General features: G+C 46.5%; 2 protein-coding genes across 4 annotated transcripts in view; both read left to right on the top strand.

The window, feature by feature from the left end:
- sns (sticks and stones) overlaps window positions 1–24619 on the top strand; it is a 62596-nt gene that overhangs the window by 27262 nt on the left and 10715 nt on the right. Inside the window, exons 6-20 of one of the 3 annotated variants that reach the window (XM_036813914.3) lie at window positions 373–509; window positions 2448–2615; window positions 2684–2815; window positions 5988–6124; window positions 6794–6947; window positions 7528–7665; window positions 7983–8147; window positions 8781–9059; window positions 9126–9407; window positions 9479–9902; window positions 10415–10581; window positions 11487–11675; window positions 12735–12884; window positions 19256–19410; window positions 21139–21250. In XM_036813914.3, the coding sequence (XP_036669809.2) occupies window positions 373–509; window positions 2448–2615; window positions 2684–2815; window positions 5988–6124; window positions 6794–6947; window positions 7528–7665; window positions 7983–8147; window positions 8781–9059; window positions 9126–9407; window positions 9479–9902; window positions 10415–10581; window positions 11487–11675; window positions 12735–12884; window positions 19256–19410; window positions 21139–21250 (2789 nt within the window). The remainder of the gene's footprint in view (window positions 1–372; window positions 510–2447; window positions 2616–2683; window positions 2816–5987; window positions 6125–6793; window positions 6948–7527; window positions 7666–7982; window positions 8148–8780; window positions 9060–9125; window positions 9408–9478; window positions 9903–10414; window positions 10582–11486; window positions 11676–12734; window positions 12885–19255; window positions 19411–21138; window positions 21251–24619) is intronic. The other 2 variants (XM_036813912.3, XM_036813913.3) reach the window with 2 other exon arrangements.
- Window positions 3262–4697, top strand: LOC108019809 (uncharacterized). Its single transcript, XM_017087818.4, has one exon. The coding sequence runs from the start codon at window positions 3399–3401 to the stop codon at window positions 4506–4508; it is 1110 nt and encodes a 369-aa protein (XP_016943307.3). The 5' UTR covers window positions 3262–3398; the 3' UTR covers window positions 4509–4697.

Here is a 24619-nt window from a genome sequence, read left to right on the forward strand (position 1 = left end):
CATTGACTAAAAATACTAATCTCGAAAACTTATCAGAATTTTAATGCGAAATATTGAAAGTATTCATTGTAAATTACATTAAAAATTTTTCACTTAAGATTAATACATATATTTGTATATAATTCTTTAAGGTAAATAGACAATTTTTCATTTTTAAAATTAGATTCAAAGATAGGAGAAGAGTATAAAGTAGCATGATATGTTAGGAGCTCTTTTATTTTCTTTATCAAAGAAAGAATAATCTTGAAAACGTTTTTATATATTTAAGGTTATAAAAGATTTACAAGCTACGCAATATGTTAAAAACATTGCTATTTTGTTTTTAAAAAAGACATATATTGTAAATTTTAAATATATGCGATATATTTACAGGACCTCTGGGCGATTGTCCGAGAACATCTACACCTTCACCGCGGAGGCGGGCGACAACAAGGCGCGATTCCGCTGCGAGGCGAGCAACGTGATGTCGCAGAATCCGCTGAAGGCGGAAGTGGAGCTGGCTGTGCTGTGTAAGTCGAGGTCCAATGGATCCTTGGTGGCTCCGCCTCCAATTTGCGCCGTCTAATTGCGCGTTCTTCATATTTATATATGCCGAGTATATCCCCGGACGAGTAGCATATCAGATTAAATGGGTGTCTAGATTACAAGCCAGGATGCGGGATAGGGAATCGGAGAGCTGGCACTCTGCGATGTGGGGTCTGGATTGTGTCAACAGCCTGGCTTGGCTGCGACATCTTCCAAATTCCACAGAGCCAGCAGCACTTGGCAGGCGGCTCATACGGCTCACACACAGATTGGAGTCGAGTCCCCTGAAATAAGCCTGGCAACTCGCTCGGCTGGCTGTTGCTTTCTTTTGCAATTAAGCTTAAGTTTGCACTTTGAAAGCCTCTCCAGTCTCCGTCCCACTTGGCTTTGTCAAATCAAGCAATGCAAATTCTTTTCAAGTGCCAAATAGCGCAGAGCCCCGTCCCCCAGTGCCCCGACCTCTGAACCCAGCCGTTGCAGCTTGTTAGAGTTACAACAATTGCAATCAGGCACACAAAGCCGACGGGCGGAACGACGCGGTGCCAAAGTCGTTAGCGACACTTGGACGGACGGAGGAGACCAGCAAACATTTGCATGCCACATCCTCCAGCCCGCCACCCCGCTACTTACTTGCTCATGTGTCTCACATGCAAATGGATGAGGCGGCCGCTCAACGCGGCGTATGCGCGATATTTAAATTTCAAGTGCGCGGCAGTCCGCTGAAATTGGCATCTTTTACCTGAAGCGGGCTTTAAGTGCGCGGAGGGTTACTCCCGCCCTCAGCGGGGCAAAACTCGTTTAGCTGGCAGCTTCCAGTTTATGCGCATACCAATCAAAGCGCCATACAGGTCAGGCCTGCCCACTCGGCCCCATCTTGCCCCAATAAGTATGCCACATTGAGTGGCCAGCACAAACGAATATGCCAACAGTCACACACTAACACGGCACTTGGAGAAATTGTGTTGTGGATTAGAAAGTTGCAGGCTTTTATTTTCTGTATATCAAGGTATCTAGTTCTGATTGATTATTACTTACATTCAATTGGTTGTAAAATCAGATGTCTTTAGTTTACAAAGAATTATAGATTTCAATTCCTAGAGATCTGTAAAATATTTTTGAATTTCTAATAACATGTTCAGTTAGTTTTCAAAGAAATTCCTAGAATTTTTGGATTACCTTTGTGCTAGTTTTGTCATGTGTACCAAATAGATAGCAGATGTGGCCTCAGCTGGCGGGCCGGGCTCTTAGCACACGCATTATTTATGTATAACGAATGTGGAACAACAAAACTGAAGACGTAGCAGGAATACATTCAGCATCAGCATTCTTTTGCCCCTCACGAGTGTGCCAGGGAGTGTGCCAGGGTGTGTGCCCGGAATGAAGATGTATGGCTAAGACGGACCGACGAAAGATGCGAGAAGTTAAGAATTCATAATGTTTATTTATATGCGAAACATATCGAGTCGAAAGTTTCGTATTCCCCGCGCGGCATTCCCATTCCCAATCCCACGCCCACGCCCTTGTCCTTGCCCCTTCCAAAGTGGAAGCCCAAGACAACGCCGCGTATGCGTAATGTATGCACTTATCCATCAAGGCAGCGGCAGCTGCAGCTGCTCCTGCTACTCCGCTTCGATGGCATTAGGTAATAGCTCCGCAGACGGACGTACTGTCAGTCACTCAGTCATCATTTGCATGGAGGCGGCATCAGGAGCCGACACTCCTCCCCGAGGCTATTAGGGAAACGGGAAACGGGAGACGGGAAGCCAGGGGCGTTGGGTTTCAAACTGGCGGATAGGAGATTCTCGTGTGTGCCTGCCTCGAGCATGCCGCAAGTGAGCTCGCCGCAAACCTATTACATATTAATGCCTCCTTCATTATGCGTCCCCCGGTAACTGGAATCAACCTGCTCGTCTCCTCCCCAGTTGCACCCACCCACGTCACCGTGATGGGACCCACCGAGGCGCGCGTCGGCGATATTGTGCCGCTGACATGCACCACGGCGCCATCGAATCCGCCCGCCGAGATCAAGTGGATGGTGGGCGGGCGGCAGGTGCGCAACGCCACCTCAAAGACGATTGTCAGTCCCGAGGGTAAGTGCCGGGGCCGGTGTGACATAGTCCCCCGACTAATCCATTTCCATCTCTGTCCGTCATCGCAGGCGGTTGGACGACCACCTCGAACATCACCGCCACCGTGGAGCCCAACAAGCGCTCGCTGGTCGTCATCTGTCACGGACTCAACATGCAGCTGACCGAGAACGTCGTCTCCACCCACACGATCAATGTCCTGTGTAAGTATTCCCAGACTATCCTTTTGGCAGAAACAATATGACAAATGCGCCAAGCAGGGGAGATATTTATGAATTTAGGAAAGAAATTCACAAAAGGTTTATGCTGATTTGATTAACCCACTCTAGTATGCATCCTATGCTTAACACGTTTTATTACACAGAGAGGAAAAATTGATAAGATATGATGATAATTTGATGAAATTCAGTATCAACTCTATCTAGGTATGATGCTTTTCACACTGATATAGTGCCATCTTCGTATTTTCTCTCTTTTTCTCATTTCGGAGAGCTTTGAACAATGCTGTAACGCTCTTACCCAGAGTACTTTTAGGTGCTAGCTCTCCCTTTACGCTCCTTTCTCTCTATCTTTTCGATTTGAAAGAGTTTTTAGGAACATAAAAATTATGATATCAAATTTGTAATCTAGGATCAAAACATTCCTGTTTGGAGAAATACCTTTCAAAAGTTGACTGGCTCTTATTTCATTTTTACTTTCCTAACATTTCGGTTGATAGTTTCAAGTGAAAAATTCTCGATTGAACTGCTAGTTTTATTTCTTGATATTCGATTTTCCGCATTTGCAATGGCGGAGTTTCCGATCTGCATAACCCCGTCGCAGCGCGAGTTGGCCCGTATGACGGAGGAGGAGCGCCTGACCGCTCTGCTGCAGGTAAAGGAGCGCAAGAAGGCGGTCAAGGCCAAGCCGAAGAAGATCCTGGGCGGTCCTCTGATGGTGAACCGCATGAAGATGTGGCGCCAGCACCGAGAGCGGGTCAAGGAGGCGATCAGCACGGTGGACGCGGAGGCACCCAACTTCCAGGCAGCCCGCATCACCGGAGTGAACAACCTGCGGGACGAGGCGCAGGTGTTCATGAAGCGCACCAAGGCCAACATCCAGTTGCTTGTGGAGATCTCCCGCACCATGCGCACCCACGGAGCCATCAACCCCTTCCGCTACGAGGTGGTGCACGCCGTCTCCAGCGTTCCGCTGGCCCTGCTCAGCCTGGAGCAACTGGAGCGGGACAACCGCGACTTCGGCCGACGCATCATGGAGGTGCACAGCGAGGTGGACTCCGGTCTGTCGGACAAGCGGCTGCTAGAGGGCAGGAACGCGGCTCAGGTGGCTCCGCTGGAGCTGCCTCCCCAGGCAATGGCCAAGTACGAGGCCTTCAACATCCCGCTGCCCGAGTCGGATGCCGAGTTGCGCCGCCTCTTCCGACCGCGCATCTACTTTGACATATACCTGAAGGACGCCCGACCCCTGGGCAGGATTGTGATCCAGCTGTACACGGAGGCAGCCCCCCTCGTGGTGCTGCAGCTGATCAAGTCCTGCATGTGCAACCAGCACTCCAAGTTCCTCGTCAAGCGACTGTTCCCCAACCTCTGGCTGGAAACGGACTTGCTGCTGGCGGCGGACTCGCTGCTGCACCAGCCTTTGGAATACGACGCCAAAGTCATTGACCACGGAGCCTCCAGCTACGTATTATCCTTCAGCAAGGCTTACGTCAAAGGATTCACCCAGCACCTCTCGTTTGCCATCTCGTTCAAGCCGCTTACCGTGGTCAATGGATCCCGAGTGGGATTCGGCCGGATTGTGAAGGGCAGCAAGATATGCGAGTGCATCCAGAGTTACGGCACCAAGAACGGAAAGCTCAGCCGGGGTCTGCTGTTCACCAGCTGCGGATTACTTTAAATTCTTTTCATGTGCATCGAATCCTTCCTGTGTGTGTAAATCGTAGTCGGTTTTTCGGAAAGGCTGGGGATCATATTTTTCGTGGAAAACGCAATATACTGTAAATCTGGAAATAGTTATGTGAAGTTAGATGATACAAATCTTAAATGACTGATTACAAATTTATTAAACTCCAATTACTCAACGTCATTTTAAGTTTTGTGGTTGAGTTAAATTGCTGTTCTAGCCAAACTAGCAAACTTATAGGTGACCGTAGTATACTCTTCTTCAAACCCAATTTCCCACTGATTCGTGAGGTAACAGACGGTTAAGACTTGGTTTATAAAATTATTATCACATTGACAAAACTAATATGTCTATGAACAATTTTACTTCATGCTAACTTTTTCTGACAGATAACAAACAATAACCTTCAACTGACATTCAGAATTAGGCCCAAGAAATACCCTTGAATGAACGTTTTTAGATTGCAAATCAATGAAATCAATGTGTATTCTAGATCAAACCACATGAAATTGATTTTGTTTTTCATGGCTGGCTGGAAAAGTTGGAGATGTTTGTGTCATCTTTCCTATGCCCATACTGTTTGAGTGACCCCGGTGAAGGTCCAATTGGATGTACGCATCCGGGATCTTGACAGCACCCCCTTTTGCCGCCGCAGAGTGACACTTCTCCGCCGAGCGACAACTGCAAGTGCCGTAAACTCCATTATCCGATGTTCGGTGTCACTCTTCATTTGACTCAATTATAAGCGAAGGCAGTGACAAAAAACACGCAGGAAAAAAAAGCTCGTGCAGGGATGAGGGATTCCTGGCGAGGATAAAGGACTGACAGCCAAAGTCAGTCGATAACAGGTGGATTGGGGTTGGTTCGGGTTGGCTTATTAATAATTGCGATTCCTAGTTTCGGATCATCCAGCCAGAGCACACTCATGGTGGAGCAGCCCACCCCTCCGGCCCTCTTCTGGGCTGGATGTCCTTTGTGAGCGCTCTCCTGCAGCGCTAATTAATTTTTCTGACCAACATCACAGGAAAGGGCGGCGGGAGGGGGCGGCGAGGGATTTACATTTATTACCCATACCATGAGCACTGGAAATGACTAACGGACCCCCAAGGTAATGAGCCACCCACCCGGCATCAGCCCACCAATCAAGGACGAGGCGATGGTATGTGCATGGTCATGCCTTGAGGATGCGGACGCCCTGCGGATATTTTTACTTTATGCGCGGCAAATTAAATAATTTTAATTTTTATTGTTCGGCCGCTCTTGGCAGCTCTCACGGAGGACACAGCGGTTGGTCCTGCCCGTGGTCCTAGTCCCTTGCTGTTTTTGTTGTAGGCCATAATTTGCTGGCTCGTGGCTAAGTTTTTGGGGCCACAATTCGCTGGCCCATTTCCCCTGCTTGGCTCCTTTGTTTGTCTTTTTTCGAAACGTTTTTCTTATCCTCCGAATGCCTCTGCCGCTGCCTCTTCCCCACAGATCCGCCCGCGCCGCCATTAATTTCTGGCTATATGGAGGGACAAATTATCCCAGCTGGCTCGGTGCAAAAACTGCTTTGCGTTTCATCAGGCGGCAATCCGTTGGCGACGCTAACATGGTACAAAAACGACAAAAGGGTGAGTGCTGAAATTTCCCTTCTTTTTTTGCCGTCCTTTGTTTGCATTTTCCGCAGAAAACTCACACACACAGAGACACACACACACACACTGAACAAAGAGCGAGCGAGAGGGAGCACACTATCAACGGCAGGCAGCAAACATCCGCAAAACAATAATGGCGCTTTTGTTGACCATTTCCGTTTCCGCTTTATGGGCTTAAAGTGCTAATGAGCCACTGCAGCCGTGCGCTTCTGATGCCAGAACGATTTCGGTTTTCACACCTTCCACCTACCAATAATCGAGAGCAAAACTATCGTTAGAACTTTGAACAAAAGGTGGTAAATACGGTGGAAAAATAAAACAAGACACCCACAACCGCAGCTCATCAGCCCACACACTTATCCGTCGGGCTGATGCTGATGGTTGCGATGGGGCGGTGGGTTGTAGTAGGGCAGGTGCACCTGCAGTTTCAGGTGCGGCTTCCTGTTTTACCGTTTCCCATTTGTTGCGGTGTCAGAGTTTTCATCTCCGCCCCTCGGGGGACTCATCTGGGCGCCGTGTTTGCTCGCCAGCTCGCTCGCTCAGATTAGACGACGTTTTATCAGCGAAATTAAAATGCATCCGCCAGCTGTGCTCTTTGGAGATGTATTCCGACCAAAAAAAAATAAGCGCTTTCTCCCCCTGCAGATAAACTCGGTCATACGGGCGGCGGACAAATCGGTGTCGGCCGAGATCACCATTCTGGCCAACGTGTCCGACAACCAGGCCCAGTACCGGTGCGAGGCCTCCAACAGCGCCACTGAAATCCCGCTCTTCCAGTCCACCACGCTCAGCGTCCACTGTAAGTACACTCAAGATATATCATTCTAAGTTGGGTTTATCACCACATCATTAATTTTTTTAAAGGGGATGCTTTTTTACTTTTAGAATATAGATTCAAATAGCAACTATTTTTTAAAATTGTTTACCACCTACCATTTTTTAAACGATGTCCCATTACTTAACTAAACGTTTTCAATAATTCGAAGTTATTTAGGAAAACAAACTTTTGCAGATTTTCTTTAATGATTTTTTTGTTTAAGATCTCAGGAAAATTTAATTAATTTAGTGGGGGGGTTCAATTTAATTGTGGTTTATCTGCTGTTTAAAGCAAACAGATAAAGGGTCCGAAAAATTTACAATATTTTTTCATAGCTCTATTAGCAGAGGCGATCCAACATTTATGACCAGTATCAAATTTGCCATCAAATTGCTAGGGGAAAAAATAAAAAGGGACTCCCAAATTAAATATATATTCGAAATGATTTGAAATACTCAATATTATGTTGCCAGTGCAGTGCTGTGCTTAAAATACTTGGGCAGGGGGACTTACCGGCTCCTGCGTCCTTTCTTAATATCCACTGGTGTGTGTGCTCTTTCAGTTGCCCCGGAGACGGTCAAAATACGCATTGAACCGGAAGAACTGCGACCTGGCATGGAGGCAGCCATCATCTGCGACTCCAGCTCCAGCAATCCGCCGGCAAAGCTGTCCTGGTGGAAGGACGGCATCCCCATCGAAGGTACGTACGGAATGGCTTGGCCTGCTTGGCTCTTTGGGCCTGGCCAAGCGATTTGGCAATTGGAAGTTTGCCCATCGCAATTCGCCATTCGCCATGGACTTGCCGGCGCCGCCATTGCACTTTGTTGGTGCGAGGCGTTTCCACGACAACATCCGGTTCGCTTGCCAGTCACTAAAATTACGCCCATTTCTTCTCTGCCCCCATTCCCACTCCCCTTGCCATCCCTTGCCATTGCCCCGCCCGATCCTGATCCGAATCCTGTGTCCCTGTCCGCCCACCGGAACCGCCGGCATTCCATTCCCTTTCCCGACCCACAGGCATTAATAACACGTCCAAGCCGGGTCTCTGGGGCGGCACGGTCTCCACGCTGGAGTTCAGGGTGAACGTCACACAGGAAATGAACGGCCAGGTCTACACCTGCCAGAGCGCCAACCAAGCTCTCCAGCGGAGCGTCCACGAGGCGGTCAGCCTGGATGTCCTGTGTAAGTACGTCCCGCCTAATTGCTCAATTAGACGGGCTCTGCAATCGCCAGTCGAATCTATAAGTTACGTTGTGGGGCTATCCACTCTGCGCTTGCTTTAAGCACAAACTAAAAATTCTGATTTCAAGAACGTTTTATTCTTAAACCAAATTTCTTAACTTGAGAGCGTTATCAAAACAAACAATAATTTTAATAAATTTATGTATGAAATGTATATGAATGTGGGCTGTATTGTGTGGCTGTATGTCAGAATATATTATACTTTTAATGGAAATCAAACTTTTATTATTTCTACAATTCAAGTCTGATTTATTCGTAAGTCAATTGTGAGTTATACGCAAACGAAGTACGAAATTTTTCTTAAAACGAGCAATAATTGTTGATTTATTAAATTCATTGTGTTGTCGAATTTCATAAACTAACAATACAGGAACAATAGAATTTATTAAGACAAAATACTTTAAACATTAGTTACTTCCCAAACCCACTACTCTTAAAGTTCATTGAATCAGTTTCGAAGAGTTTGTTAACCCTAAAACATTAAGAAGTATTGAAAAGTGAGATTAAAGTAACCCAAAGAGATTGCTCCGTCAGCTATAATAGATTTGTATGGCCTTTACCTTTAACCCCCAGATCGACCTAAGTTCGTGCCGCCGCCCTCGTCCACGGCGGTGGGCGTGGAGGGCGAATCGCTGCAGGTGTCGCTCCAAACGCAGGCCAATCCCACGCCGGTGGCCTACAAGTGGACCAAGGATGGGGCCACCATTCCGCAGGACGGCGAGCATCGCATCTTTGCGGACGGTGGAAGCCTGAACTTCACCCGCCTGCACCGGGACGATGCGGGGATCTACTCCTGCAGCGCCTCCAACTCGCAGGGAAAGGCCACCCTCAACATCACCGTGGTGGTGGAATGTGAGTACCACTCCTGCCACTCTGTGAGATTTCCCTAATCGGACTAATTCGGATTCCGCCCCACAGACGGAACCACCATCAAGTCGGTGTCGGAGAACATCATTGTCAATCCCGGCGAGGACGCAATGCTGTCCTGCAGCGTGGAGGGCAAACCGCTGAGCGACGAGCATGTGAAGTGGGAGCGGGTGGGCTACGACATGACCGTGAAGACATCGACGACCTTTGCGAACGGCACCTCCTACCTGCACATCAAGGATGCGCAGCGCGCGGATGTGGGCAACTTCCGGTGCGTGGCCGACAATCGTGTGGCCAATCCGACTAACCGCGACATCCTGCTGATTGTCAAGTGTAAGTGGTCTTACATATTTCATTTTCTTATTATTTCTACCTTCACGTAACCCGACCTGCGCCTCCTCCAGTTGCTCCTGAGATTGCCAAAGCACCCACGCTCCTGCGAGCTGCCAGCGGGACAGGAGAGCGGGGTCGGCTGCCCTGCCGGGCACAAGGGTCGCCCAAGCCGCAGTTCATCTGGCGCCAGGAAAAGAAGGACCTTCCCATCAACCGAACGTACAAGTACGAAGTGGAGGAGCGCAAGATTGACTCGCTGACCTACGAGTCCACGCTAATCGTGGACAAAGTGGCGCCGGCGGACTACGGGGCCTACGAGTGCGTGGCCAGGAACGACCTGGGCGAGGCGGTGGAGACGGTGCGCCTGGAAATCACCTCGCCGCCCGACCCACCCCTCAGCCTCAATATCCTGAACGTCACCCACGACACGGTCACCGTGGCCTGGATACCGGGCTTCGATGGTGGCCTCAAGGCCTCATATCGCGTGCGCTATAGGTGAGTGATATTGGATGTTTTGGCATATGGAAATCATGCACGGAGAACAATTTTATAGGGGCCTTAGAATCTCTTCCGAAAAGTATTATTTTAATACTACCCAGGGAAATTAGTTGATGAAGTTCAGAATCAATACTATCTAGAAAGGCGAGTATTACTTTGATATGTCCGAAACCTTTATTTTTGAACTCTTTATCGATTTCGGAGAGTTTTTAATCATTGCTATCTTGCTCTTTTAGCAGTATAGTATTCATATAGAATATTTTCTCAATTTCGATTGTAGAGAATTTTCTTATGGAGGAGATCCAAGAACTGCCATTTCTCAATATTAAATTTAAATTTTTTTAATGCTAAGAAGATAGTTGAAACATTTAGGTTAATTAGGTATATCAGTATTTTTAAAATAACAGAGTAAATAAACCTTAGTCATTACACATCATACACATTTTCCTGTGTGCAACTGTCACGGCTCCTGGCACTAATGGAATTGCACTCTGCCTCCTCACTTGCAGGATGGTCGACCGCGAGCAGTACAAATACATCGATGGGCTGCCCAACAGCCACAAGCTGACCATCGGCGGGCTGCGCATGAATACGCTCTATCTGTTCTCGGTGATGTCCTACAACGAGCTGGGCCAGAGCTCCTACCTGCCGGATTTGGCACGGGCCGAGACCAAAGGTAAGTCCTCAGCACAGCATTCAAATTGGCCGCGAGTGGAGCACTCGGTCAGCGATGCTGACATTGATTTATGCGAGTCCGCCATTTGGCTTTTATGGCCACTGGAGCACGGGTTCGATTCGGCGGAATCGGAAGAACCGTACCATCGCATGGGTAACTAAAAGGGAGCAGGAGGAGGTGGTGGTGCCGGGCCAGTTGTCCGGCAACGAGTCGGCAGATTTGTGGAATTAATTAGCTAGCCAGTATGATAAGCAGCTATCAGCCTAATTAGAAGCACGCATGGAATGAGTCAACCGAAATAATTGATGAAGTGAAATTAGTCCAGACGAGGATTTTATTACTGCCGCCGGACTGGTTGAGTTGCATACAAAGTTACAAATAAATCAGAGATTTTAAATCAGTTTTGGTTTACGACATTAGTATTTGACTAACTAACATGCCTTTATACTCCAAATTAAAACATATAATTTAAAAGGGGAATACAAACCATCACGATAGATTTTCAAAGGTCAAGGTACAAGTTATACCACACATAATACAAATTCTAAGTAGTATCAAGAATCAGAATTTCCTGAAATCAGTATTGAACCAGGAACACATCCCATTAAAATGTTAGAACACCTTTATGTAGCCATTCACCCTTTCAACTGCGACCTGTACCACCACCGACTTAGCAATTCAAATGGGCGCTACTATAGATTATGAAGCGTAAGAAATGGCCGTGGGGGCATACGAAGCCGCCAGGATCCGATTTGTTGTCTCACCCAATGATCTCGTCCCGACCCTGCTGCTCTTAATTGGAATTGCATTACGACCATCAACAACGTCAACGACACCGACGACGCGACCACCGCAAACGGCCGCAATCCCCACAATGTCCATCTATCCATCCATTCCACCGGCAGAAGCCCCGCCCCCCTCGCATCCGGCCTCGTCGCTGGGAGGCGGACCGCCGACCACCAGCCAGACGCCGCTGGGCGGCACATCGGGCATGCTCCTGGTGGGCGTGGGCGCCGGCATCGTCGTCGTCCTGCTCAACGTGTTTGTCATCGGCTGCTGTCTGCACAAACGGAACGAGAAGCGCCTCAAGCGAGGTGAGGGGATCCGTTTCCACCGCGAATCCTGCGGCTGCTGCTGCTGCTGCTGCCACACGGGGAGAAATGATATAGGGTCAATCCTGAACTTCATTTTTTATCAAAGATGGATTGTTAGATAGCTGCAGCTAAAGAGATCTTTACATATTTACACCATACTTATATATCTAGCCCAGCTTAAAGTTATAGCTTACGGATAAGTACATAATAACTGATCTTAGATCCACAGTAGCTTACAATTATTAGGGATTCTGAAAGACACATTGGAGTGACTAGCATGTTACATATTTTCAGTTAACATTACATTTTGATTAATTTGGTTTTTCAAACCTTAAAATGTTACCAGTAAGATTATACTTTTTCCCAGGGTCATGATCTCAGTGTGCTGGCATTGTTGCAATCGACCAAGATGGGGCCTAATGGCGAGGCATAGTTGGGTCTGAAAGGCATGGGAGCTGGAGTCCATGTCCGTGGGCATTTGAATTTCTAATTCCCACGGCTCGGCCCGCAGTCGCCTCCGTTATTTTCTTTTAATTTGTGGGCGTTGTCAGCGCACGTGCCCGGTGGTCAGCAATTGTGGATAGAACCGGAAAGGAAACGGCTATGGGAATGGGAGTGGGAATGGGAATGGACATCGCGATGGGAATCGCTGTGGAATGGCGATGGCGTCGCTAATTTCATTTGCCATCACATGTTCCGGCTTCGCTTCGCAGCCTCTACGTGATTTGCGTCACTCGCTGGTCGCTAGTCGGTCTCTTTATTTGATTTCGCTGCGTGTGCTCGCCATGCCAACCGAATTTGACCCTCGACCCCGTCTCCGGGTCGGAATCCATAGCCGAATCCACGAGTCCGAAGCTGGGAGCTCGGAGCTGGTAAATTGGGTGCTGGGAACTGGGAACTGGGGCAGCGCGTTCATTGCTATGCTCTGCGCCATTTTATATTTTTATTCCTCACGATATTATTCCTTTTTATTACAATTTCTCATTTCATTTCGCATTTATTTATTGTTTTATTTCTGCAACCATATTTTTTACTTTTTCCATGGCTCGTTTTGTCAAGGACTTGAACTGATGCCAGCCGAGTTAACCGAGGACTCCAGCAACACACCGAATCTGGTCATAATTGGCATCTCCCTGGCGGCATTTGGCTTTCTCCTGGTCAACGCGTCGCTGGTTGCCTGGTTCTTTGTGCATCAGCGCCGCAAGAAAGGTTATTATTATTTATTATTATTTATTTTTATTATGACTATTATGTGGGCGGTTTATACTCGGTTCTGATGTACTGGCTTATTTGCTCTGCCTGTTGTCTTGGGACTAGCCTTTTGATTGGGGTTATTCCTGTGCGGGGCTGACAGTCCAAGTTTCGAACACCGAATTCCGGATTCCGAATCCCGAATGCCACTAGACAATTGCATCGCCATGTTGCACTGGCAGCTGGCACCACTTCCGTGACACCGCCGGATGCGGAAGCGAGCGCGTTGTGCAGCTTCCGGTGCCCACTAAGGACGCAAGAAGGCAGGCCGGCCCCCTTTATGAAGCTCACTAAACAATTTCCTGCATACGCAGGCTCCCAGGACGGGGATCCACTCCACCCGGATCACTTTCCCGCCTTGGCTTCTTGTAATTTCCGCCAGCAACCAATGCCAAGCGTGGCCGGGATGGAGCAGGCAGGGCCAGAAGTCTCCGGCTCGGAGTATAATGATGACAGAAAATAATGAGGCATCCTGGGCACCCGGCAGCCAAGTGCTGCTGTTTATCGAACAAGAGACCCGGACAGCCAGCAAGACAAATGTGCATCGTTTTCTTAGCTGAATGCACAATCTTCCGGAAATCAGATTGCTTTCTCGGCTCCACGGGCGACGGGACTCAGGTTCAGAGGTCGGGGAGCACGTGTCGACAAGTGTCGGACATGTTTGCCGAGGGTTGTTTATTAAAACGAAATTATTTTTCACCCCTAGAGTGGAGCCAACTTTAAAATGGAAACTCTGACGGCGCCATCAGCAATTGTTACCATTCGCCGGGACAGCTTTTCCTTGCCATTCTATCCAACTGGCAAATTTGAGACGTGGCGTATACGCAATGTGCCAGCACCGAATCTCTTTTACGTGCCGCCAGTCGACATGCAACACGCAGCGTCGTTGCTGGCTAACCAAATTATTTCCATTGAGCAGGAGTGAATGAGTAGGGCAGCAACTGATGCTGCATCGCGATGCAATAAGCCTGAACAAAATTCTCGAAATTTATGCAAGTGCAGAAGTCCGTTTGTGTAACTAGATACTCGAAATTCCGAAAAACTCAGCATTTTTTGATTTATTAAAAACAAAAAAAGAGTGTTTAGGCTATTTTAAAACCAATTTCTCATAGCTAGCTGGATAATTTTGCTATTATTTAAGTTCCAAAAATGCATAACTTATCTATGCTCATAACTCCACATTTTATTTCGTTTTGGAAACCAGACTTTCAGAGTTTTGTTTAAGCAGGGTGTTTGGCACCATATAAGAACAACACAGTGTCATATTTGCAGCTCTCTTATATGTGCTCAGTCGTTCAGTTTGCGTAAACATTTGAGTTATGAGTTGATTAACATCTCGGGCTCTTTCACTGAAAACTTTTGATTCATTAGGCGAGCAAAAAGGGGGGCGACTCGCCCCGAAACTAAACTAAACTGACTTAATCGGGGGAACAAAATGTGGGCCAGTTATTTTTTGACATTTTCAAACGGGAAGCACGAGTAGCATGAACTACAGCCGCAGGACATAAATAAGAAATTTCCCTAAGAATCCCAGGCCGGGCCAGACTCCATTATTTCTGTCTTTCGTTGCCAGTGCGGCACAGTTGAACAAATGGCGAGTGCCGGGATATGAATGCAATCCCGCTCCACACAAAAGAAAATTCATATTTCAGTCTTGTTGCAAACAAACACAGCAACGAAAACGAAAAGCGGAGGAAAACCCTCCTGGAAGGAACAACATTTTTATGACAATGTCGGGGGAGTGGGGAGTTCCCGTTCCCCGTTCCCCGTCCCACTCCCGATCCCGATTCCGTACCGCCAGCCCCTTATCCCTGTCAAAAGCCGATAACTGACAATGCCCAAAAGGATTTTTACTTTTCCCGTTTTCAGTGTTCACAATTTTTCCATCCATTTCGCCTTTTTTCCCCATTTTTTGTGAAGTTGTCAGAGAAACTGGTGCGTTGGCCAGCCGGCGGAGGCGGAGATGGAGGTGGAGATGGAGGTGGGGGCTTGGGAGTGGGAGTTGGAGGACCCTGTCGGGGGATATCTCTCTGCATATTTCAATGTTTTCGCTGGCGAAACTTGACTTGTGTTTTTGTTGCAGCCCTCGGATATGCATTTTTAATGTGCATTTGTGCCTTTGTGTCAAAATGCCGCATGGCGCACAGAAAGGAAATCCATCCCGCCGCCCAGCTATCTCATCCCATCTCATCCTGAACCCAAACCCAAGTCCGAGTCCGAACGAAAAACCTACTCTTCGGCAAACCAAAAGCCCAACCGCACTAGAGGCCGCCTAAGAAGCCTTTCGCTGTAGTTGTCGCTGTCCGATAAACTATGCCAAAAGTCTGCGGTTGGCAGCTGGTTCAGTGGTTCAGCTCCGTCGCCGACTGCTGGTCGTCCCCAGTCCGGAGTCCGGAGTCCGGAGTCCTCCATCCGAGGACCTCCGTCCATTCCATTGCCGGTCATCGACCACAGCAGCCATGAACAAGGGAGCGGCAGTGACCATCGCATCGCCGCAGCCACAGTCAATGCCCAGTGCCACATATTTCATTCTCGTATGAGCTGGGCCTGAGCCGGAATATCCCGAATAGCGCCATCTCTAATGTTTATTGCCTTTCGCCTGGCCCCTTACACTGAGGGCAAAAGTTTGGCCTAGAATGGGGGATCTGATTTTAAAATGAGTAAATAATAACTAAATCAGAACTCCCGGATTTTCATTATATTTTAGATATTATTAGTTTTTAATGATCTTACCTATCCTTTAAGATCTCTGATCAACACTCCCTATACCTTTTCCCTTATAATTTACCCTCCTGTTTGCCTTAAACAACCGAAAGGTCTTTCCAAGTGCACTTTCCATGGCCCACTTAAAAGCCAAAGAGGAGTTGCATCAAACAATTGGTCCGGGGCATTCGTGAGTGGTTAACAAAGTTAGGGGCATGGGCCCAGGCCCACATGGCAATAGATTTCGCGGCACAAAAAAGAGCCAACTTTTCCAACAGCCCAAATAGGAAATAGAGAGCACCCATCAACACGAAGGGTGTATTATCTCTGGGCCAGGAGTGAAACTTTAGAGCGAGTGCAGGGCCCAAAAGTGAAATGGCCCGCAACCCGTTCTTGGGGATATAGTTGAGTGCGACACTTTTACGACTTGGCGGGGCGAAACTTTTATGCCAACGTTGCCACCAGCGATAAGACCACCCAGCCGGGCAGTCCATAGGCCCCTCGACCACTACCAACATGGCCCAATCCCGCTGGCCGCCCCACTGGCGAGCACTTGACTTTGACACTCTTTAAACAATTGACGGGGACCAGGGGATTGGGACTGGGAACGGGAGTGGGAATGGGGCTTCTGGCGTGCGTGAGAGAGCTGCGACATCGAATCTGAGCAGATAAGCGCACAGGCTGTCGTGGTCAGGGAAATCGGGAAAATCTGGCCAAATCGAGGAGGTCCGGGCGCCACAGGGCTGGCTCAGCAATGTCGAAAAGTTTGCTGCTTAGGCAACTGGCCGTGACAGGCCGGGGAAGAGGGGATCCATTGGCGGCGGGGAACGGGAGTTCATAAATTCGCCGGACCCAGAAACAAAGCGCTTATGGGAATGCCTCGGCAGCCGGTACATTCAAATGGCACAAAGCGGGAAATCCACAGCGGCATACCGCAAGTCCGGCCAGCGAATAATTGAGAGCTGTCGCCAGGACAGGCTTACCAGAAAAGACCTTCAAAGCAGACGTCGCCGTCATTAACGTGCCCAGATGACCACAGAATCTGTCTAAGCCGCGCCCCACATACGTATATATATGTAGATACGCATATAGAAAGAGATCCGGCCGGGCTTTTCGTGGCATAAGTGCAAAATTTGTAATCTCCGTGCGGCGTGGCGGAGCCGCAAAGTGCAGTGGCAAAAAGAAAAACAACGGGCGGAATGCGAGAGCGGATTATTTCCCGTCTGTTTGGGTCAGCAGAACGTCGGAGGGCGATAAGCCCGCCCGCCGACCATTAATACCCTGCCAAGGGGTCGCACATTCTGCCAGCTGTCTGTCTGGACCACGAGTTTTCCGGTAAATCGCGCTTAGGCTGTGTGGTGTTTTGGGGCTCGGGGGCATAAACCAAAAAGCAGTACATCAAAAACCAACTAAGGCTTTTAAATATCATGAAATATTCATGCTGAGCACTGACTAATCTATGCATTTCCAAGAAGCATATGCATACACTGAGGTTAAAAAGGGAAATCTCCTTGTGTTTACATGCATTTTAAAAATATTAAATGTTTCACCGTGGAATATTATAGTTCCTAATAACATAAAACATATTTATTTTAATCTTACCCCTATAAAAGCTAGAAATCCTTCGATCGAAAATTACGAAAAATTAGTCACATAATAACGCAGGGTAATCCCCCTTCAAACACTCTTTTTACAACCCAATCTAAACTTTTGTTTGGTAAATACATTTATGAGGGCCCTGCTCTCTATCCGAATAAACACACTCGTGTAGGCAGCGGTCATGTTTTTAATTGCCTTAATTGATTAAAGCCAGGTCTATTATTTTAAATGTCCCTGCCCCGGAACGCCCTTCTGCCTGCCACTCGTTTGTCGTCATAAATAAAACAACTGACAAATGCCGAAAAATGTTTTTAACTCACTAAGCCATAAAATCAGTGAGCTTTCGCAGGATACACACACGTATTGCTATATGTACAGAGAGATATATAGGGCCCTGTCATCGGCAGGCCGGGAACAGATATCTGAGCCGTTCAGGACTGCGGCCCAGCATTTAAATGCATTTTCAATTTTTAATTTTTTCCCTATGAGTGCCCACACAAAAGTGCATAGATTCCGAATTGCGTGTGCATATGTTTAATGAATTAAAACACAACGAATGTTGGTCAATCATAAAAAATGCAAATTGAAGCATCGGCAGCACAAACAAACAACAGGAGTACACACGAAATGGAGACAGAACAAAGCAATTTGCTCTCGAATATTCGGCTGCAATTTGTTAAATATTCATTATACTCGTACACCGACATCGACAACAGGGCAACTGGACACAAACGTGTATAAAGTAATTTTGATAACTCCCCAACATTCAATGTTCTTTGTGCAAATTAACAGAAAACGGCAATTTTATCGACTAATAGTCCCCGCATGTCACGTAACCGGAGGACGTGCCGCCCAGGCCCCCATATATCCTCTTACACAGCCTGGGAAATGTATTATTAAGAAAGCGTAGGACCATTATATCTTTGCATAGCTTGAGGTCGACGATGATGGCAATGATGGCGATAGCAGCTGAGTGGCAGGGTAATGTCCATTTACCATTACCATTTACCTATCGCCATCGCATCGTATCAGGGGGTACCTGGGAGAAAGGGGGTCACATGGAACCACACGTGTCTATGGCTTTTTGCCTTTCTGCTGACTCCGCTCAGCCCGTAATCGTTATAAATTCTGTGGCAGCCTGGAAAAAACGCCGAGGAACAACAGAAGCCTAAAGTGTACACGATAGAATGGCAATACGATCTAAAAAATGCCATGTAGACTAATTTAAAACATAACTTTTTATTTTTTATGGTTTGATTGTGTTGTTTTATTTGGAAAGGGAGAGCAAACTTCGAGTTCAATCACTCGGTCATATGTGTCAATATTTTATTCAGTTTGCACAGGATTAAAGGTAGAAAAAGACCCAATTTCCCCGTACAGCAGCAGCAACAGCCAGGAACATTGCATATCTTTAAAATATAACCTATAATGTTTACCATTATTATATACTTTCCATATACCATCGCCTCGCAACTGGAACGTGCTACAATAATGGACTCCACTTTGCGGCAAACACGTGTTAACTTTTGCGGAAAATGTGTCATAAATCATTTAATTGCATTTCACCTTTGCCCGGCTGTCAACTCATTTGTATTTCCCGATGTGCCTTACTTTTGCGACCCGGCATCGAAATGCACATCAACGAATGCTGCGACAAATGTGAATAATTAACGCAATGCCTGCGACCCGTGTAAACACCCCGCCCATTATCCACCCACGCCCCCAAATATCCACTCCTGTTTCTGGCACTTTGACAATCTTGGCTATTTGCATTTGATTTGCATTGCCCGAACCTGCAACTACAACACAATTGGCCACCTCATATCCACCTTCTGGCGCACTGCATCAACGCCCGCAAAAAACCCATGCCCCATATCCCGTGCCCCAATCCCCGCCTGGCACCGCTGCGAATCATCAATTTTCGGGATGTCACTGCCAATTACACCTTTTCAATATTTGTGCGCATACCTGGCCGTTCCTCGTGGCGTCGGAATTCCTTTTTTCCGTCCCGATCCGTTGGAATACAGTGGCGGAAACTACAAATCAACCGGCAAAAACGGCAACCATCGAGATGTACGCGCCCAGTTCGTATAATGACACCGTAACCGGCGAGACGCTGTCCAGCGTTTCGGAGAAGAGCGAGTCCTACTCCAATGAGGGCAGCAGCCAGCCGGAATATATTGTGAGTACACACGGACCTACCTGAAGCGACTATTTTTTGCCTTTCCTATTTTTGCTCCAACTTTTTGCCATTTTTGTCCATTTTTTTGGATGAGCATGAATATGCAATTTGTGAATGGGCACAAAAACGAACAGAACTGGGGAAAGGGTGGAAAGGAAAGAGCCAGCAGTGGAAAATCGTCTGGCATTTTAGGCATTTTCCATTGCTAAATAGATGTCCTGAAGCGCAGGGGCGTCACTTGGCATTTCCACCGACGGAGAATGGTGCGATTTCCCCGAAGTCATTCAATTTAAATATTGCTTTCTACTCGGTGGGCTTTTATCAATCACACCTATTTTGAATGCACTTCTATACTTCTGATGATATAGGTAGGGTCTAAAAAAAAGGATAGTTTACTTAGATATAGGGGAATGATAGATAGAATTCAAGAAGAGCCATAAAATTGTTATATATTGTTTTTTAAATTTATTTATTTATTTATTTATATAATGCTAACAAGTAATTATAAACTAAATGCTAACAATGGGCATGAGCTATAGCAAGTTGGTTTTTACATGTTATTCATTTTTATAAGTAGAATCAAATTAAAATAAATTTCAGTTTTGTTACTACTCTAGTGAACCTATAATACCATATTTACTATCGTAAATATTCAACATTTTAAACAATTTATAATAGAAACCCAAAGTTAAAGGTCTTAAACCTCAAAACCAAACACTTTTTAAAGAATATTTGATGGTTGTAGTTCCCCTTTAAAAAAAGCCACCTAATCTAATTGTTTAAAGATTCTAAGCCTTTAAAAGAATGCTAGAAAATGACTCGGAAGCCGGAAAATAGCTTCAGGTGGATTCCAAAGATGAAACAAATATTCCGGAGATGGCTTAAATATAACTACAAAGCAGTTAATAAGCCACAAAACAAATTTAAGGCATGATAGGGCTTGGTTCGGTTCAAGGAAGTCTGACTAACTCTTATTATTGAGGGGGGTCTTCCCTTGGCCTGGGGCCCTGGGTTTTCAATTATTGCAAATGCTCGAAACGAGAGCTTCCCGAGTGAAAGGCAGGAAGTGCCAGACCAGGCCCAGACCAGACCAGACCAACTCAGACCAGACCCGACCAAGATTAAGCCCAAGAACAGGTCCAGACCAGCGGAGCGGAAACGGAAGCGGCATGCCGACGTCGTCGCTAAGACGTCGTGATTAATTACGCGACGCTGATGATGATAATGATGAGCCGGCGAGTGGGCCAAAGCGGAGAATAAAACAGGCTGCGAGTCTGGCTCTTGAGTCCGCGGGTCTGAGACCGGGAAGCGCTTCAAACAAATCGTTTCAAATTATTAAAATCATTTATTATCGCCGTAATCTTGCAGCGGCGGAAAACCGCAGCAACTGCCTAACCCGCAGAAGCTGGAGTAAAAGTATGTAAAGTGCGTAAACTGCGACCGCGCGTGTTATAAATCAGTCCCCGATCCGATCCGGGTGTCCTTGGGCCTCGTCCTTGTCGTCCCAGTTGTCCTGGATGTCCTCGCTGTCCGTGTGTCGCCGCTGTCATTGTGGCTGTCAATTACGCGCCAACGACTTTCAACGCCTTTGCCAAAGTATGCCAAAAAGCAAAGTGTGGAGTAATTACGGGGCATTACTCAAATGGGAATGGGAATATAAATTGATATATACCCGGCCGTGTCGCATCTGCCGCTCTTAACTCGGCTCCTATCCCTCTTTATTCGCAGGACGAGGCGCGCAAAAAGGCGGCGTCCACGTATCTCGTTGAGGGCTCGGATATGCCGCCGCCCAGATATCAAAAGGATGGCACCCTGCCAGTCATATATCCAAATAATATTGGTAAGTTGATGCAACAAAAACCTCTTGACACTTGAGTGAAGTAAAAACTATCAGGAACCCATTTTCCTGTGAGCCTACGTGCATATTTTAATGGCTTTCCCAAAGTCTCTTGTATAGGGAACTCTATTTTATACTTTAACAAACAAAGTAAACACGAACTATTGGCATAAACAACCTCAGGAGCAACTAAGAATTTAAAAGTTCAATCTGTTGTCTTGAAAAGTTCTGAACTCTTTTGCACATGAAATGAACATTTAAAAAAATATACATATATTTATTTAAAGATCTATTCAAAATCAAATACTTTTACTTTTGATCCACTTCAACCTTTTGTTTATAGAATAATACCATTTTATAACGATTTATTTTTCTCGGTACCAAACGAAAAAGCCAGAAATACGTTTTAGATAATTAACTTTCGGGCAAAACAAAGTTGGGACTTCGCACGCGCTGTCAGGACGTCAGCAAACCGACCAGATACCCCTTAACCCTCTATCGCCCGACTGCCCTGCGTTGCACTCGTTTTGGTTTGATTTTTATGCCATGATTGCAGTGCAATCAAAGCAAATGTTGAAAAAGGGAAAAGAAATCGCAAAGGGGAGTGGACTGGAGGAGGAAATAAATTTACAGAGGGCGAAATCGAAGCTTTTGGGGCAAACGGAGGGAAGTGTGCGAACTGAAAATTCAATTCGAGCACAACATCTCCATCTTAATTGTAATTGAGGAGCAAAGTTTTTGTCAGTCTTGATTTTCAATTGACGTACGTAGGGATGTGTGAGGGCAGACCGTATACTCTATGTGCACATAGCTTAAGGCGGAATCGAAATCACGTGCGGCCTGCGCTAATTTAGGAAAAAACCCAAGCCTCGAATTGTGGAATTTAAGGAAAGCAGAAATGGAAATGGAAGAATAATAGCCGGGGAAAGGACCCAGTCTGGTTTTGAGACCCAGACAAAGGACACCGTGGCAGTCTATCAAAGCATCGAAGCTGTAAGAACAACAGCAGTTCTACAAAAACAATCCGTCCAGTCGGAACAAAAGCAGAAAATGCATTTTAAATGCAAAAGCGTAGGAATAATAAAAATACATTAGCTGCAGAACTTATCCCCAGAGGGAAAAGTGCCCGAGACTCTGGCATAAAAAATACAATTACCTTGTGTCAACGGCATGAAAATTTGGAAAGCTCTATTCCCCTCTCCGTGCAATAAATAAGGTTGTGGTGGAGAATTTTCCCGATGAAATAGATAAACTAGAGATGGGCTCGTGATTATAATTATTATTCAATACTATTTCACGATATGAATATTCTCTTACTCATGACTACTTTTCAATATAGCTTGTCTATTATTATAGCATGATTCACCTTATATATTTAATTTAACGTCAGATTTACTTTATGTAAATATCTTCCATGTGTTAGATAGTACTAAAAACTATATTAGAAAGTGGTTAGCGGTATAAAGCGGTATAATTAAAATTCCCAATGTCTGAGCTCAAGGATACCTTATCCCTTATCAGATTCTTTTTGACTCACACACATCACGTGCTCATCTCGAAGATAATTCGAAGACAAGGTCTTTCCACCCACTTTGCCACCCAGAGGACCTCCTGCCTCCCACTTTTCCACCTCGAGGTTTCTGCGGCGACACGCATAATTACGTATGTATGTACATCTGGGGTGTTCGTGAGTACCGCCATTTTCTTTATGCCCGAAACAACAACAAGAGCGCAGTGGAACGAGCTGAAAAGAAAACACGCCGAGGGAGAAGAACAACAAAGACAAAAGCAGCGAAGAAAGGCAGAAAAGAAAGCAAGAAGGGAAGAAAGAACGGGCGCGAGAAGGAAGAGTCGCAGAGGGAAGTGCAAAAGAATCCCCCACGTGGCACAAAAAATTAAAATGCTTGCCGGAAGCTGAATCTCAAACAAGCGAGCCCAAGGCTGTTGTTCCAAGCGGGCGGAAAAGCGGGTGGTGCACCCATCTGCCACCACCCACCACCCACCGGGAAAAGCTGGGTGGCGGCATGCACATGAGCTTAACGGGCGGGGCAAGCGGAAATTGTTTTTGTTAGTTGGCGTCACATTTTTTATCAGAGTTTTTTGTTGAATTTAAATTGGTAGCGAGTGATGGGTGGAAGTCAGAGAAATTGCTAAAAAAAAAGACGGAAAAGTAAATGCATGACAACCTGAGGGGTTTCCATTTTACAACCCCACCAACAGTTGCAATTTCATTTACCATTTATGCATTTACACGGGGAAAGCGGCAAAGCCGCGCTTTTAATGAGACTCTTTCCACACGCTGCCATGTTAATGAGCAGACCAAAAGCAACAAGTCCGGGGCTGTGACCCAGTTTCTGACCTTGAACGAGTGCAGAGGGCCTTAGGCACCCCGAAACCTCTTTAAACCCCTTTGGTTTAAGTATATTCCCCGAATAAAGCTCTCGGCTGGGCCCCTATATTTCAGCTTTCACGTGAAGCATTTCTTATCTCGACTCCGGTGGGGCCCAACATTATTAATATCAAATGAACTGGGAACTGGGAAACTGAGGCAGCCAGAGCTCCTGACCCGGTCAACAATTATCAAGCTGCCACAGACCGAAATTGGAACAAACACACTGTTCATTGTTCGGCTTTTCTTTTCGACACAACAATACGGCGCTGATCGAAAAATCAATAATTCATGAGTGACTGTCTTTTTGGGGACGCAGCCCACATATGCGGAAGTAAACAAGCCGCAAGATGAACAAGGCCCAAACTCAGGTCTGCCACAAGGTTTCCTTCGATTTGTCGTTGTCAGGCAGCCGCAGGCTCGCAGCTCTGCCTGGAAAATTATCCTTGCGAGGGCTGAGGAACCCATCCCACCCACAGCGATTCTGCGATGTCACAGTCTATTTTACAAAATTACAAATTTGTTACGTTTGCGGCTTTCACGCCTCTGCAGCTGACAGTCGCTCGCTTTTCACGTAACGTGGCAGTATGTCGGCCAATTTGTCACGCCCCAAGCAGGTGGCCTTATGGCCAACTGAAGACTCCATTGACATTTGCATATTTATTGGACGGCTTATCAGCAATGTCGCAAGCATTGCAATTAATGGCCATCGTTTTCTTTTCCTTTCCGAACGTTTGCACATGAAATCGGCCAGAACCAAGCAGCAAATTGTTGCATGTGTTGGTTATATACCTGTGTAAGGGTGTGTTCCCGTTTTCAAAAATCGTTCAAAAGGGGAAATCCTTAAGATTTTTGTTGTAATATTATGTTGCTTTTTTATAAATTGCTAAACTTTAAGTAATTTTCATAATTAATGAGGAGATTTAGAAGATTTAAAACCCACTTAATGTCCGTCCAATAGGGGGCCCCAAAATTATTGTACT

Source organism: Drosophila suzukii, chromosome 2R, assembly GCF_043229965.1.
Source record: "Drosophila suzukii chromosome 2R, CBGP_Dsuzu_IsoJpt1.0, whole genome shotgun sequence".
Lineage (NCBI taxonomy): Eukaryota > Metazoa > Arthropoda > Insecta > Diptera > Drosophilidae > Drosophila > Drosophila suzukii.

Excerpts from the sequence above, each read along its gene's own strand:
- LOC108019809 (XM_017087818.4), top strand. The coding sequence starts at position 3,399 with ATGGCGGAGTTTCCGATCTGCATAACCCCGTCGCAGCGCGAGTTGGCC.